The sequence below is a fragment of the Brienomyrus brachyistius genome, chromosome 8, assembly GCF_023856365.1.
Source record: "Brienomyrus brachyistius isolate T26 chromosome 8, BBRACH_0.4, whole genome shotgun sequence".
In the NCBI taxonomy this organism is placed as follows: domain Eukaryota; kingdom Metazoa; phylum Chordata; class Actinopteri; order Osteoglossiformes; family Mormyridae; genus Brienomyrus; species Brienomyrus brachyistius.
In genome coordinates, this window is record NC_064540.1 from 18,844,021 (window position 1) to 18,860,656 (window position 16,636).

General features: G+C 39.7%; 2 protein-coding genes across 2 annotated transcripts; one reads left to right on the forward strand and one right to left on the reverse strand.

Moving 5' to 3' along the window:
• Nucleotides 1-907: 907 nt before the first annotated feature.
• LOC125747280 (pepsin A-like) lies at nucleotides 908-6,726 on the reverse strand. The gene is made up of 9 exons (XM_049022287.1): nucleotides 6,668-6,726; nucleotides 6,274-6,421; nucleotides 5,248-5,365; nucleotides 4,704-4,822; nucleotides 2,558-2,754; nucleotides 2,367-2,483; nucleotides 1,650-1,794; nucleotides 1,470-1,568; nucleotides 908-1,045 (listed from the first exon to the last, which is right to left on the reverse strand). The coding sequence occupies exons 1-9, from the start codon at nucleotides 6,724-6,726 to the stop codon at nucleotides 908-910; spliced, it is 1,140 nt and encodes a 379-aa protein (XP_048878244.1).
• Nucleotides 6,727-10,370: 3,644 nt separating this feature from the next.
• On the forward strand, nucleotides 10,371-16,446 carry LOC125747274 (pepsin A-like). Its single transcript, XM_049022280.1, has 9 exons — nucleotides 10,371-10,435; nucleotides 10,683-10,830; nucleotides 11,734-11,851; nucleotides 12,277-12,395; nucleotides 14,347-14,543; nucleotides 14,618-14,734; nucleotides 15,323-15,467; nucleotides 15,549-15,647; nucleotides 16,309-16,446. Exons 1-9 carry the CDS (start codon nucleotides 10,377-10,379, stop codon nucleotides 16,444-16,446), a joined length of 1,140 nt encoding a protein of 379 aa, XP_048878237.1. The 5' UTR covers nucleotides 10,371-10,376.
• The last annotated feature ends 190 nt before the right edge of the window (nucleotides 16,447-16,636 follow it).

Sequence of the window (16,636 nt, forward strand, 5' to 3'; positions counted from 1 at the left end):
TAGTTCTCATTTCTCCTATTTAGTTCTTAACCCTTGGTGATCCCTTGATTTTCTGGTTTATCTCTTGGTACTCAGTTCTTCTTAATAGACCCCTTTTTCTTCTGAGCCACCCCATGGATCCTCACCCTTTTTCCATCTGTGCCATGCCCTGCTGTAACAGAAATGTGACTTGAACCTCTCCCCCGTAAAAAAATCAGATCGAATATTAAAAAGCTGCTCTTTCATGTTGGGTTGTTGGCTAACAGAAATATGTCCATGTTTTTTTGGTCACTTTACTTGGTAAAAGTGAAGTTTGGATCGAAACCCATTTACGTTGTTTGCTTCCAGCAGATTTTTATTCTTTCCATGTATTTCGATATTTAGCTAATTTGTATGACAACTTACTGTAAATTGGGCAATTTGGAGAGACTTTTTCAGCTATTCCACATGTATTTAGATTGTGGGAAGAAGCCAGAGGGAAGCATACAGACTCTAAATGCATGGCTAGAAGCAGGAATTCAAACTCACATCACAACTGCTGTTGCTATAATAATAGTGATCTAGGAGCAATCATGGTTTACAGTCGTATATTTCGAAATAATCATTTAAGCATGCATGTGTTTAATTAAAATATGAAATGTGAATGCCATTTTCATATCTGTATAATACAAACACATTGTGCACAGTGATGAATATATCATAGCTGCTGTTACTTATGCTTGAGCTAATTGGTTGAGCTTAATTTTGTCTTATACTGTATGCTGAAACCCAGCCAGGCTGCAGTGTTGTAAACAAAACACAAAGTATCCAATCAATCTGAGGTCCAATCGAAAACATTAAAATGAATCATTTGCATTTATTGAATAATATCTCATCCATTGTAGACAATCTATATTTATTATGCTGTTTCCACACGTCTCCATGTGCATCACACAGCTGTAGCAAGACCCACTCGATTGTTGCCCCTATCAAAGATGCTGTAGAACTCTCTGATGAAGACGTCACCCAGGATCCAGAGCTGGCCAAAGCCACCGGTACCAATGCGAAGCATGCATCCACTGCTGGTCTATAATGGAAAAGTAAAACAAATATTAATAATTCAAAGGATGGTTGACTAAGTTAATGATTATGGCTTGTAGTCATGAGTAATCTGAGAGGGAGAGACAAGGCACTAATGAAGTTTATTCTCTAGTGGTAAGTAACATGTAATTGGTGTAATGAAATAACAGAAATAAAGATAATCAGAAGAGGAGTAGCAGGAAATAGATGAAGAGTAAATGTTTCCTATGTATAATTTTCTGATCTCAGTTTCATTTATTTATTCTTCAAGCTGACAAAAGACTTAAGATCTGAATCTCATGCAACCCTGTCAATCATGTAATCTGTCAGAGCTCTCATTAGAGTTCAGGGGTTTTTGTAAAACAGTAGCCATTGAATCTTCTTTTAGGATATAATAGAGTGAAGCTTAATTCTGGTTGTGCAAATCATACCTGAGATACATAAGCAGAGGGAGGGATACTGAAGGCATATCCACCAAGGGTAAAGGTCAGGTCAGGCATAGATCCCACGCTGTTGCAGTTCACGAATGCCTACGGGACACAGTCCTTCATTTTATTTTTTGTTCCTGCAGCATTACAGCAGGTCAAAGTAGAGCAGACTGAGCCTCTTACGTCTCCATTTTGGTCCACAGAAGCCCTCAAAGAGCTCAGGAGGTTTTGAAAGTCACTGCTTGGTCCAACGATGTAGGAGGTGCCGGTATCCACAATAGCCTGGCAGCCACCATTGCAAGCAACAGCTTTTTTGTTGATAGTCACACTGCAATGGACCAAAGATCAGTTGACCACTAATGAACAGATAGCAGCTAAATCTGTCCCTTACACTCCTATAGACATTGTTTCTCAGGAAAATTACGAATGTCTTTCAGAGGAACAGGGTCATGAGCTTTTTCTCTTACTGGCATTTTATTTTTAATTTAGTCTCAGTCAAATTTAAATTCCTGGGGAAAAAAATCATAAATTATAGTAAGTTACTTGGGTACAACTTGCATGAAAAGTCTGCTTTACCAATTACATTAGGTAGGAATGAATTTTGAATTACAAGATTTTTCTGTGAGCAGAAAAGTTTATAATTTTATAGCTCCCCACAACAAATTGTTGAATGTATCATTTCAAATGTTTGAATGGCTTGCAGACTAGAAGGCCTGATAGATGATGACTGGCTAACAACATAGATCAGTATATCAATTTGGCATGAGAGTAATTTTAGATCGGGATGTAAATGATCCAGCTTGTAGCAAAGACAGGTTACAATAGTTCCCTTCACCTTTGCCATATTAGCAATATATTTGTTATGCTGCATGATGCTAGTCATTTTTTTCAGACTCTGACCTATTCATGGTGATCTGCCAGTAGGATTGAGAAGACAGTGGGATCCAGTAAATGGAACCTGTGTAATATGAAGAGTCGATCCCACCAAAGATCACCACACTGCCATCGTTACTATCGCTGAAAAAGAAACACTATGTTAGGAGACATGGCTGTATAATTTCCTGCTTATGTGACCAATGGTCTGGCCCCACCTGGTCAAGTAGACGGAAAACAGGTCCTGAGAAAGCAGCCTCTGGCTCATCATATTATCAAAGACTGGGGTGGCACCAGAAGAAGAAAGTGAAGGGAAGGCAAGTCCCAGGATCCCATCAGGTTTCATGTAATACATGAATTGAGCCTCCGTCTGACTCATACCAAAGATCTGGTTGCGAACGATGATCCCAGCAACCTTAGACAGTAAAGAACAGATTATTAACACTGTGGATAAATAGGTTTCCCATGTAATATCAGTATGGAGATCAGTGAAGCTCCATGCATGTGCTGTTATGAAAGGCCAGTTTGAATTTGATCCTTAGGGACCACAGTCAAGTTGCAGATGATTGGTTTGTTTTAATTAGTTTCCAAAATGTAAAACTTAGCTGAAGTGCCAATAAGAAACAGATGCATTTGTCAAAGGTGCCACAGAAGGATAATCTGACTTTACCGTGGCATAGTTGAAAAAGGAGAGTTCAGTACATAGAAATGACATAGGCCTACTGTGAATCTCGAAGATTGTTGTTCCCTTTTTAAAATATAATTCCTGAATATGTGACAGATGGAAATTAAATGGGCTGTTTTGAAATTTCAAGACTGTATGTAATAGTCTTAATAATGCCCCCAAACGTAACATAGTTTTGCTGTATTGAGGGATGAAATAATTCATTGATTAATTCATTCAGTGGCACTTCCTGTTTGCATGAAAAAATCTCAAACATCTGTGTTCTGATATGTCAAAAATAGCCTATTATTTAGTCTAAATGGTACTAAGATGTAACCGAAATACCACCAATAGTTCATCCATCTATCCATGCATTTTCTGCAAACGCTTGTCCTAGTGAGGGTTTGCGGAGGGTTCAGAGCCTGTATCACCAATAGTCATCGTTCTAAATCGTGAATATGTTGCATCTCTAAAATCTCTAAAACGCACTGAATATGTAGGCTGTACACTGCACCAGTAGATCATGTACTTCAGTCACATCTGAGATTCAGTTTTCTTGTTCAGTAGCCTATCTGAGTGTCTCGTGCACTGACTTTGTTCAGCAACTTGTTGACTCCTTTGAGTCTCTCATTGAGAATGAGACTGAGAGACCTGGAGGAGTGGAGAGACTCTCATTCATCGACTCACTGACTCATTCACTCCTTTGGGTCTCTTCTTCTCAAACGAGAGAAGAGAACAAGAGACACAAAAGAGTGGAGAGACTCTTGTTCATTGACTCACCCTCCAAATCGTTCACTCTTTGGGTCTCTCATTCACAAATAAACTAGACCCCCTGTTGTTTGTTCATTATAGGTGCATATATTCAGTTCCAGCTTTAGTTTCCAGCTAACTATATACTCGCTTACAGCACATCCTTACATGCCTCACTGGCTCTCACTGGCTATAGTCGAGGAGGGAAGCAGCATTCATGACATATTTCTGAGGAAAACTAGAAGGTAGAAAATAACGACTCATTGCAGGGAAGTGAGCGTGAGTGATTACTGGAAGGGACTCATTCCCAATAAATGAATCATTTGTGAATTTCACACCATTATTCTGTAGGTGTTGCAAAAAAGCAGAGGACAACAGTGAAAATGGCCGGTTGCATGCGTACGTTTTGCAAAACCTCCCGTTTGCAACTTACATAGCTGGAACTTTAAGTTAATAACGTTGCTAGCAGCCTGTTTCATTCTAGAGCCTAATTAAACGGTTGTAACTCAGGCAGTAAAACCACTTCTGGACATTTTATAACCGATCCCAGGTCATATACCATAAACACCGGAGAACAAATTGAGAAAAAAACATTCTATGGCACCTTTAAGGTGGTGAAAAACACAAGACACTGTTCTGTGAAACATGGAAAAAGAAAATATAATGATCAGTGGTTTATGGTACATAATTTGCAGATGATGCCTCATGTAGTTGTAGTATGTAAATGTAGTATGTAGATGTAGTAAGCCTGTGCCAACATAAAGTCAGTTACCAGGGAGTTTGATGGCTCAGGATATACAGGATAACAGAATTTACATTTCATGCATTCCATAGAAATATTTCACATTGAGCAAAGATACTAATTGCATACAGTAAAGTAATATCTGCATGTAAATTTGTTCACTATGTATAGCCAGCACAATGCTGTGAATCTTAGCACATCGGTTTACCTCAACGGTGTCGTATCCCAGCACTCCAGTCATGCTCCCAGTCCCATACTGGATGGACACCGAATTAGATGTCGACTTGAAAGTTTTGGAGCCTTTTGGGTTGAATTTAGCATGGTTACCTAGAAAAGAAAAAAAGATTTATGATTGAAGGATTTTTTTACTTTTCATTTTTAATCTTGTAAATGATAAAGTTAATAATAAACTAATAAAGTTGATTGACAGATAAAATTGTGATTGGGGGTTTGAACGTTTGAAAAAAGACCCAGGAACAATGTAATTGTACCTTTGGGGTGATACTTGAAATACTGGTTTGCGAGGTCACTAAATACACAGATCCTACTCTTGCTGCTCTCGTATTGCATAAATTTCAACAGCTGCCAGAACTATTAACTAATATAACTGCTACGTCATGGATTATGTTCTTGTTTCCTCTGTGACTCTGCTACCTCACTGGGATGGAACAAGTATCATCAGAGCCTTCAGAGTTTAAATATAAACCCAATACAAGACAGTAACCAAGGCAATAATGACAGTCCTCACTCACTGCAAGCAACGCTGGAGCAGTAGACAGATGGTATCCATAGGTTGGAGGAGCCAGTGTCAAACATAACAGTGAAGGACTGTGGTGGATTTCCAATGGAGATGACACCATAGTATTGAAGCTGTACAAGAAGAAAGATACCAAAAGTTCAGCACATGTATGAGTTGTATAGTTCAAACAATACCCTGTTATCTCTCTATTACATAAAATCGAATTTGTTATGAAATGATGACAGCTGTTTTAAGCAGACATTTCTCTAAGAAACACACTGATAAAGTCCGTTTAATGTTCAAGCTGTGAATTGAAAAACAAAAGGAACAATCATTTCAGTTACGTAAGACCCAGTCATGTTCTGATTGTGATCTTAACTTTAACTTAACTTTCATATATATGCTGAAGTTATATTTCTAACTATAGAAAACGTTTCAGTTGTAATTATCAGTCATTTATAATGACCAACATACTGTATGAAGTGAACAGCCCCAGACAGTCCCATCTGACTTATGTACAACTCGTACAACAGACTGTCATAACGAATGTTATATAAACATTCAGGTTAAATACAATGGTTCGTAATAAGGAAGATACTCTACATACTACTTTGTGATGCTCATGAAAACACTGCTAGGCCTCAGCGGTTTCTCAGCTCGAGTTACAATACAGTCCTGCATGTATTACTATTTTTATTACTCTATTATTATTATTATTATTATTATTATAAGTATTGTTATTATTATTATTCTGTATTATATTTCAGCAAAATTAGACTTTCGTATCGTATCCTGGGAACTCATTGTGTGTTTCATATATAGTACCTGTTGTATAGAATCTGAACTCCTGAATAAACTGCTTAGTACTGTATTCCTCATTTACCTTCTAAATATCTGTCTATTCTGTCATTGTGTCCATGTGTTTTTGTGCCTCTTCAGCTGCGCATTTTGTGTTTTCTGTAAATGTAGCTCCCTGTTTAAACAGACCTGAACGCTGTTCATTCAGTCTCAGATTATATAATTAGTGGAGGTCACTTACGTCAGCATCGTTGGTCATCTTTTCTGTGTTGGCGAAGTTGCTGGCAAACTTGACCATAGGTTTGTAGGGGTGTCTAATCCTAAACTCCTCCCACAGTCCCTGCTCCTGCAGGACCTCCCTCGCCGTCTTTCCCTTTTTCAGGGGAATCCTGCAAGTACATCACAATCATATTAGCCTGGCTCTGCTCCAACACATTATAATGAACCACGTGAAGAATTTCAGGTCTAATTTTACCCTGATTTTTTCATTAAGAAACCTTAAAATCGTTAAATTCACCCTGCTGAACCTTAACACTTCATTAGGTGAAGTTGGAGATAATGGAAAACTTGATTATGAACTCACCCAACTACAGTTTCTGCAAAAATAATTCATAGAGGTATAATGCAGGTCTTACTTGTGCAGGCACTCGGAGAGGGCCACCAGGGCGAACAGCAGAAAGGCGAGCTTCATCATGACTGTGTCCACTAGTCTCTACTGGGCAACTGGGGACTCTGGCTTTGCTCTGGCTTTTATATACTGGGTCACTGTTTACTCACTTCTTTATCTGGGCGGTAAGAAAAACATCGCAAGTTTTAAGTGAGAAGCAAACATTTTGGGGCAGTAATGACAGCAGGAATCCTCATTGCGCTCAAACAAAGATCAATAGAACATTCTGATACTGATAGTGTATAATAATGTATTGTTAATGTATTATGGGATATCACATTCATTATCAGGACAGGGATGAGAAGGTGGTTGCAAAACCTCTGTATTGCCATAAAATAAATCTATCCATCCATCTCCTAGCTGTTTATCCTGGTTGGGTAGGGAGTGTAACGTATCCCAGCTACGTACATACAGACAGTCACAAACACAATCGTACACTCTAGGCAATTTAGAGACACCAGTTGACCTAAGTGTGTTACTTTTGATAGTGTGACAAGACAACACATGGGGAACCCGAAAACTCTAGGTGGAACCGACTGAGCTAAGTCATCCTATATAATATAAATATAAATATAGTGCTAACCACTGCACCACCATGCTGCCCCCATATATATGTACTTCCATCCATCCATTTTCCAAACCGCTTATCCTATTGGGTCGCGGGGGGTCCGGAGCCTATCCCGGAAGCAATGGGCACGAGGCAGGGAACAACCCAGGATGGGGGGCCAGCCCATCGCAGGGCACACTCACACACCATTCACTCACACATTCACACCTATGGGCAATTTAGCAACTCCAATTAGCCTCAGCATGTTTTTGGACTGTGGGGGGAAACCGGAGTACCCGGAGAAAACCCCACGACGACATGGGGAGAACATGCAAACTCCGCACACATGTGACCCAGGCAGAGACTCGAACCCGGGTCCCAGAGGTGTGAGGCAACAGTGCTAACCACTGCACCACCATGCCGCCCCCATATATGTACTTATTTTATAAAATATTAAAACGATTAACATTGGGAGTCTGGAGCACACTTCAGTTTTCTTTGATGTCATGCTTTGCTGGACAGGGATTGGATCTGAGCTGAGAAATATCAGCTTCCTTACTCTGTGTCATGACATGCAGGACGAATGACCCAGGGATCAAAATGTGAGGTCTAGTATGGGGACAGACACGGGCTGACAGGAGGAGCGACATTAATGACCGGACTAGTGATGACGAGTCAGGTACTTAAGGGTTAAGTTTGCACTCATATACATAAATGTGAATCAGCATTCAGTCCCAAAGCAGTTCTTGTCACATGGGTTTAGTATGGAAAATACATAGAACTTTCTTGAAAAATGCCATTTTTGCATCCTTTCTAAGAGAATAAGGTGCTGACATCTTCGTAAGTACAGTTCACACTTTCATAAAGTTGACTGAAGGCAGGGAAAAACACTTTAATCCCAAAACCTCTTGTGGCATAAGTTTAAAATGGGTTTGGTTCTGTATATTTAGCCAGGATTATATTGCCACTAATCTTAACACCAAACTGAAGTCATTGTAACTTGAAACTTGTGCCTGCTTATGTTCTGACTCTAAGGCTCCATTTTGCATGAACCACTCAATAAATATATTTTGATTTGCTGCAGGTATTTCTGTTTGTGTCGGAATTATGAGAGGTCACCAAATCTTGCTGTCTGGCTATCTATTACTGTAGAAGCATACCGGAGGAGACACATTGAACCTCAATGATATTAACTATTGGTAAGCTGCACTGGGTAAGGCAGATCCTTAAAGTGCTGTAAGTTGTGAGGTGCGTAAGTGCTTTTGGCAGTGGACAGGGGTCAGCATGTAAATTTTTGTCAATTTTCAGCCCATTTTATGACACATGTATTTCCTGGTTTGAGAGTGACTTCCTCTATAAGGGGGAACTTCCTGTGTCGGTGAAAGTAATGTATAGCAATGAAGATCAGACAGAATACATGTACTGTATGTGAGTGTCACTTTTATATGTATGAGAAAGTGGCAGTATACTGTATGTATGTGAGAGCGTGACACACATCAATATCAGAGTACAAATGCTTGCCGCCTCACCATTGATATTCCGATTATGCAGGTTGAATCTGACAGTTCAAATTTACAGATGAGAAATTTTTCCAAGAAGTCTTGGAGATTGTGAACACTAATTTAATGAACTTTCCTACATACATGATGTTTATGAATGTTTTATGAATACTAAATGAATACATTATGAGGTGCACCGAACGTTTTATGAATTCAATATAAAAACACAACGTGAACTTAACGCAAAGCGTTACCAACATAACTTATTTTCCAGGTGTCAGGTCCCTCGCACCTCCTCTACCTGGCCCTCCTGTCTCCTCACGCATGTATCACTAATGGACCACACCGGGTGTTTTTTGCTCCTTGTTAGTCTATTTAAGTACCTGTTCACCTCGTCATCACTAGTCCGGTCATTAATGTCGCTCAGCCCGTGTCTGTCCGCATACTAGACCTCATGTTTTGATCCCTGGTTCCTGTTTGTTTCAGTTAAATAAAAACCCTTTTGTTTCACCAAACACCAGCCCTTGAGTCATTCGTCCTGCATGTGATGACACAGGGTAAGGAAGCTGATGTTTCTCAGCTCAGATCCAATCCCAGTCCAGCAAAGCATGACATCAAAGAAAACGGAAGTGTGCTCCAGACTCCCAATGTTAATCGTTTTGATATTTTATTTGAAAAATATATTTATATTATATAGGATGACTTAGCTCAGTCGGTTCCACCTAGAGTTTTCGGGTTCCCCATGTGTTGTCTTGTCACACTATCCAAAGTAACACACTTAGGTCAACTGGTGTCTCTAGATTGCCTAGAGTGTATGACTGTCTTTGTGACTGTCTGTATGTACGTAGCTGGGATACGTTACACTCCCTACCCAACCAGGATAAACAGCTAGGAGATGGATGGATAGATTTATTTTATGGCAATACAGAGGTTTTGCAACCACCTTGTCATCCCTGTCCTGTTAATGATTGTGACTGATTAATGCTAAATCTCAGATTTGTCACAGAACAGGTCCATGACCCCCCACCCCCCATAGGTGTAAAGCTACATAGTTCCTGTTCTTCCATCCATTCTAGTCCATAATTATCCAAAAATTAAATCATGCACTAATCATCTGATGCAGGGTCACAGCAAGCGTACGGCCGATCCCAGAAAGTGCTGAATACGGGGACTGCTGATGCTGTCAATTTCTGAAACTCACTTCCAGGAAAATCGGCAAGACTAAGTAAGCATGTACCTTGGCGTGTGCCATCAACTACTACTGTGTTTTCCAAAGGTCCCATTTTCCCAATGAACAAACATAGCAGTTTTCACTGTATTGTTTAAATGGATATTTCCCTTGGAGATTCATTTCCTCAGGCTGTTTCCACAGGGACGCACTGCATATCGCATAATACATTAACAATGCATTATTATGCACTATCAGTATCAGAATGTTCTATTGATCTTTGTTCGAGCTCAATGAGGATTCCTGCTGTCATTACTGCCCCAAAATGTTTGCTTCTCACTTAAAGCTTGCGCTGTTTTTCTTACCGCCCAGATAAAGAAGTGAGTAAACAGTGACCCAGTATATAAAAGCCAGAGCAAAGCCAGAGTCCCCAGTTGTCCAGTGGAGACTAGTGGACACAGTCATGATGAAGCTCGCCTTTCTGCTGTTCGCCCTGGTGGCCCTCTCCGAGTGCCTGCACAAGTAAGACCTGCATTATACCTCTGTGAATTATTTACATTCTTGCTGAAACTGTAGTTGGGTGAGTTCATAGTTTGCCATTATCTCCAACTTCACCTAATGAAGTGTTAAGGTTCAGCAGGGTGAATTTAACGATTTTAAGGTTTCTTAATGAAAAGATCAGGGTAAGATTAGACCTGAAATTCTTCACGTGGTTCATTATAATGTGTTGGAGCAGAGCCAGGCTAATATGATTGTGATGTACTTGCAGGATTCCCCTGAAAAAGGGAAAGACGGCGAGGGAGGTCCTGCAGGAGCAGGGACTGTGGGAGGAGTTTAGGAGGAGACACCCCTACAAACCTATGGCCAAGTTTGCCAGCAACTTCGCCAACACTGAAAAGATGACCAACGATGCTGACGTAAGTAACCTCCACCAATTGTACAATCTCAGACTGAATGAACAGCTTTCTGGTCTGTTTAAACAGGAAGCTACATTTGCAGAAAACACAAATTGTGCAGCTGAAGAGGCACAAAAACACATGGACACAATTACAGAATAGACAGATATTTAGAAGGTAAATGAGGAATACAGTACTAAGCAGTTTATTTAGGAGTTCAGATTCTATACAACAGGTACTATATATGAGACACACAGGGAGTTCCTAGGATACGATATGAAAGTCTAATTTTGCTGAAATATAATACAGAATAATAATAATACTAATACTTATAATAATAATAATAATAACAGAGTAATAAAAATAGTAATACACGCAGGACTATATTGTAACTCGAGCTGAGAAACCGCTGTAGCCAAGCAGTGTTTTCATGAGCATCACAAAGTAGTACATACAGTATCTTCCTTATTACGAACCATTGTATTTAACCAAAATTTTTATATAACATTCGTTATGACAGTCTGTGGTACGAGTTGTACATAAGTCAGATGGGACTGTCTGGGGCTGTTCACTTCATATAGTATGTTGGTCATTATAAATGACTGATAATTACAACTGAAACATTTTCTATAGTTAGAAATATTACTTCAGCATATATATGAAAGTTAAGTTAAAGTTAAGATCACAAACAGAACATGACTGGGTCTTAAGTAACTGAAATGATTGTTCCTTTTGTTTTTTCAATTCACAGCTTGAACATTAAACGGACTATATCAGTGTGTTTCTTAGAGAAATGTCTGCTTAAAACAGCTGTCATCATTTCATAACAAATTCGATTTTATGTAATAGAGAGATAACAGGGTATTGTTTGAACTATACAACTCATTCATGTGCTGAACTTCTGCTATCTTTCTTCCTGGGCAGCTTGTATACTATGGTGTCATCTCCATTGGAAACCCACCACAGTCCTTCACTGTATTGTTCGACACTGGCTCCTCCAACCTATGGATACCATCCGTCTACTGCTCCAGCGTTGCTTGCAGTGAGTGAGGACTGTCATTATTGCCTTGGTTACTGTCTTGTATTGGGTTTATATTTAAACTCTGAAGGCTCTGATGATACTTGTTCCATCCCAGTGAGGTAGCAGAGTCACAGAGGAAACAAGAATGTAATCCATAATGTAGCAGTTACATTAGTTAATAGTTCTGGCAGCTGTTGAATTTTACGCAATACGAGAGCAGCAAGAGTAGGATCTGTGTACTTAGTGACCTCGCAAACCAGTATTTCAAGTATCACCCCAAAGGTACAAATACATTGCTCCTGGGTCTTTTTTCAAACATTCAAATCCCCAATCACAATTTTATCTGTCCATCAATTTTATTAGTTTATTATTAACTTTATCATTTACAAGATTAAAAATGAAAAGTAAAAAAATCCTTCAATCATAAATCTTTTTTTCTTTTCTAGGTAACCATGCTAAATTCAACCCAAAAGGCTCCAAAACTTTCAAGTCGACATCTAATTCGGTGTCCATCCAGTATGGGACTGGGAGCATGACTGGAGTGCTGGGATACGACACCGTTGAGGTAAACCGATGTGCTAAGATTCACAGCATTGTGCTGGCTACACATGGTGACCAGATTTACATGCAGATATTACTTTACTGTATGCAATTAGTATCTTTGCTCAATGTCAAATATTTGTATGGAATGCATGAAATGTAAATTCTGTTATCCTGTATATCCTGAGCCATCAAACTCCCTGGTAACTGACTTCATGTTGACACAGGCTTACTACATCTACATACAGTACTAAATCTACATACTACATCTACATGAGGCATCATCTGCAAATTATGTACCATAAAGGACTTATCATTATATTTTCTTTTTCCATGTTTCACAGATCAGTGTATTGCCTTTTTCACCACCTTAAAGGTGCCATAGAATGTTTTTTTCTCAATTTGTTCTCCGTTGTTTATGGTATATGAACTGGGATCGGTTATAAAATGTCCAGAAGTGGTTTTACTGGCCGAGTTACAACCGTTTAATTAGGCTCTAGAATGAAACGGGCTGCTAGCAACGTTAGTAACTTAAATAGGTAGAACAGTTCCAGCTATGTAAGTTGCAAACGGGAGGTTTTGGGAAACGTACGCATACAACCGGCCATTTTCACTGTTGTCCTCTGCTTTTTTGCAACACCTACAGAATAATGGTGTGAAACTGACAAATGATTCGTTTATTGGGAATGAGTCCCTTCCAGTAATCACTCACGCTCACTTCCCTGCAATGAGTCGTTATTTTCTACCTTCCAGTTTTCCTCAGAAATATGTCATGAATGCTGCTTCCCTCCTCAACTATAGCCAGTGAGGCATGTAAGGATGTGCTGTAAGCGAGCATACAGTTAGCTGGAAACTAAAGCTGGAACTGAATATATGCACCTATAATGAACAAACAACAGGGGGTCTAGTTTATTTGTGAATGAGAGACCCAAAGAGTGAACGATTTGGAGGGTGAGTCAATGAACAAGAGTCTCTCCACTCTTTTGGGTCTCTTGTTCTCTTCTCTCGTTTGAGAAGAAGAGACCCAAAGGAGTGAATGAGTCAGTGAGTCGATGAATGAGAGTCTCTCCACTCCTCCAGGTCTCTCAGTCTCATTCTCAATGAGAGACTCAAAGGAGTCAACAAGTTGCTGAACAAAGTCAGTGCACGAGACACTCAGATAGGCTACTGAACAAGAAAACTGAATCTCAGATGTGACTGAAGTACATGATCTACTGGTGCAGTGTACAGCCTACATATTCAGTGCGTTTTAGAGATTTTAGAGATGCAACATATTCACGATTTAGAACGATGACTATTGGTGATACAGGCTCTGAACCCTCCGCAAACCCTCACTAGGACAAGCGTTTGCAGAAAATGCATGGATAGATGGATGAACTATTGGTGGTATTTCGGTTACATCTTAGTACCATTTAGACTAAATAATAGGCTATTTTTGACATATCGGAACACAGATGTTTGAGATCTTTTTCATGCAAACAGGAAGTGCCACTGAATGAATTAATGAATGAATTATTTCATCCCTCAATACAGCAAAACTATGTTACGTTTGGGGGCATTATTAAGACTATTACATACAGTCTTGAAATTTCGAAACAGCCCATATAATTTCCATCTGTCACATATTCAGGAATTATATTTTAAAAAGGGAACAACAATCTTTGAGATTCACGTTATGTCATTTCCACGTACTGAACTCTCCTTTTTCAACTATGCCAAGGTAAAGTCAGATTATCCTTCTGTGGCACCTTTGACAAATGCATCTGTTTCCTATTGGCACTTCAGTTAAGTTTTACATTTTGGGAGACTAATTAAAACAAATCAATCATCTGCAACTTGACTGTGGTCCCTAAGGATCAAATTCAAACTGGCCTTTCATAACAGCACATGCATGGAGCTTCACTGATCTCCATACTGATGTTACATGGGAAACCTATTTATCCACAGTCTTAATAATCTGTTCTTTACTGTCTAAGGTTGCTGGGATCATCGTTCGCAACCAGATCTTTGGTCTGAGTCAGACGGAGGCTCAATTCATGTATTACATGAAACCTGATGGGATCCTGGGACTTGCCTTCCCTTCACTTTCTTCTTCTGGTGCCACCCCAGTCTTCGATAATATGATGAGCCAGAGGCTGCTTTCTCAGGACCTGTTTTCCGTCTACCTGAGCAGGTGGGGCCAGACCATTGGTCACATAAGCAGGAAATTATACAGCCATGTCACCTAACATAGTGTTTCTTTTTCAGCGATAGTAACGATGGCAGTGTGGTGATCTTTGGTGGGATCGACTCTTCATATTACACAGGTTCCATTTACTGGATCCCACTGTCTTCTCAATCCTACTGGCAGATCACCATGAAAAGGTCAGTGTCTACCAAACGCTGACAACCTTTGTGCAGCATTTCAAATATATTGGTAATATGGCAAAAGTGAAGGGACCGAATGTTATTGTAACCTGTCTTTGCTACATGCTGGATCATTTACATCCCGATCTAAAATTACTCTCATGCCAAATTGATATACTGATCTATGCTGTTAGCCAGTCATCATCTATCAGCACCTCTAGTCTACAAGCCATTCAAACATTTTAAATTATTTGTACAACAATTTGTTAAGTGTGGGGGAGCTTTAAAATTGTAAACTAAGCTCGCAGAAAAATCTTGCAAATCAAAATTCATTCCAACCAAATGTAATTGGTAGAGCACAGTTTTCAAGTTGTACCCCAGTACCTTCATAGAATTTATCAGTTTTTTTCCAGGAATTTAAGTATTGTTGTGCTTTGACTGAGAGTAAATTAAAAACGAAATGCCAATAACAGAAAAAGCTCATGACCCTGTTCCTCTGAAAGACAATCATGTAATTTCCTGGGAAACAATGTCTATAGGAGTGTAAGGGACAGATTTAGCTGCTATCTGTTCATCAGTGGTCAACTAATCTTTGGTCCATTGCAGTGTGACTATCAACAAAAAAGCTGTTGCTTGCAATGGTGGCTGCCAAGCTATTGTGGATACCGGCACCTCCTACATCGTTGGACCAAGCAGTGACGTGCAAAACCTCCTGAACTCTTTGAGGGCTTCTGTGGATCAAAATGGAGACGTAAGAGGCTCAGCCTGCTCTACTTTGACCTGCTGTAATGCTGCAGGAACAAAAAATAAAATGAAGGACTGTGTCCCGTAGGCATTCGTGAACTGCAACAGCGTGGGATCTATGCCTGACCTGACCTTTACCCTTGGTGGATATGCCTTCAGTATCCCTCCCTCTGCTTATGTTTCTCAGGTATGATTTGCACAACCAAAATTAAGCTTCACTCTATTAGATCCTAAAAGAAGATTCAATGGCTACAAAAACCCTTGAACTCTAATGAGAGCTCTGGCAGATTACATGATTGACAGGGTTGCAGACAGAAATCTGTCAGATGACTTTTAACTCTTAAGTCTTATGTCACCTTCAAGAATAAGCATATGAAATCGAGATCAGAAAAGTATACATAGGAAACATTTACTCTTCATCTATTTCCTGCTACCTTTCTGATTATCTTTCTTTCTGTTATATCATTACTCCAATGATATGTTACCACTAGAGAATAAACTACATTGCTGCCTTGTCTGTCCCTTTCAGAATATTAATGGCTACAAGCCATAGTCATTAATCTAGTCAACTGTTGTTTATGTTATTAACAGGGGACAGTGTGTGGTGCAGTGGGCTAAGCCTGTGTGTCTGTAAGCAGCAGGTCACAAGTTCAAACCCAGCCACAGCATGTCTGTGGGTACTTGAGCAAGGCCTGTAACCCCCAGCTCCCTGGGCGCCATTGCGGGTGGCAGCCCTTCGCGGACAGCTTACTCTACATGGAGCAAGCTGAGGGAGGCGTAAAGACAATTTCCCCACAGAGGGATCAATAAAAGTATTAATTAAAATTTGTTTTACTTTTCCATTATAGACCAGCAGTGGATGCATGCTTCGCATTAGTACCGGTGGCTTTGGCCAGCTCTGGATCCTGGGTGACGTCTTCATCAGAGAGTTCTACAGCATCTTTGATAGGGGCAACAATCGAGTGGGTCTTGCTAAAGCTGTGTGATGCACATGGAGACGTGTGGAAACAGCATAAGAAATGTATTGATTGTCTACAATGCATAAGATGTTATTCAATAAATAATAATGATTAATCAAATAATGATTAATTTTAATGTTTTCAATTGGACCTCAAATTCATTGAATACTTTCTGTTTTGTTTACAACACTGCAGCCTGGCTGGGTTTCAGCATTCA

Excerpts from the sequence above, each read along its gene's own strand:
- LOC125747274 (XM_049022280.1), top strand. The coding sequence starts at position 10,377 with ATGATGAAGCTCGCCTTTCTGCTGTTCGCCCTGGTGGCCCTCTCCGAG. Across the intron at positions 15,468-15,548 it reads CTGTGGATCAAAATGGAGAC|GCATTCGTGAACTGCAACAG; the intron begins GTAAGAGGCTCA and ends TGTGTCCCGTAG. Across the intron at positions 15,648-16,308 it reads CCTCTGCTTATGTTTCTCAG|ACCAGCAGTGGATGCATGCT; the intron begins GTATGATTTGCA and ends TTTCCATTATAG.
- LOC125747280 (XM_049022287.1), bottom strand. The coding sequence starts at position 6,726 with ATGATGAAGCTCGCCTTTCTGCTGTTCGCCCTGGTGGCCCTCTCCGAG. Across the intron at positions 4,823-5,247 it reads CTGCTCCAGCGTTGCTTGCA|GTAACCATGCTAAATTCAAC; the intron begins GTGAGTGAGGAC and ends TTTCTTTTCTAG. Across the intron at positions 1,569-1,649 it reads CTGTGGACCAAAATGGAGAC|GCATTCGTGAACTGCAACAG; the intron begins GTAAGAGGCTCA and ends TGTGTCCCGTAG.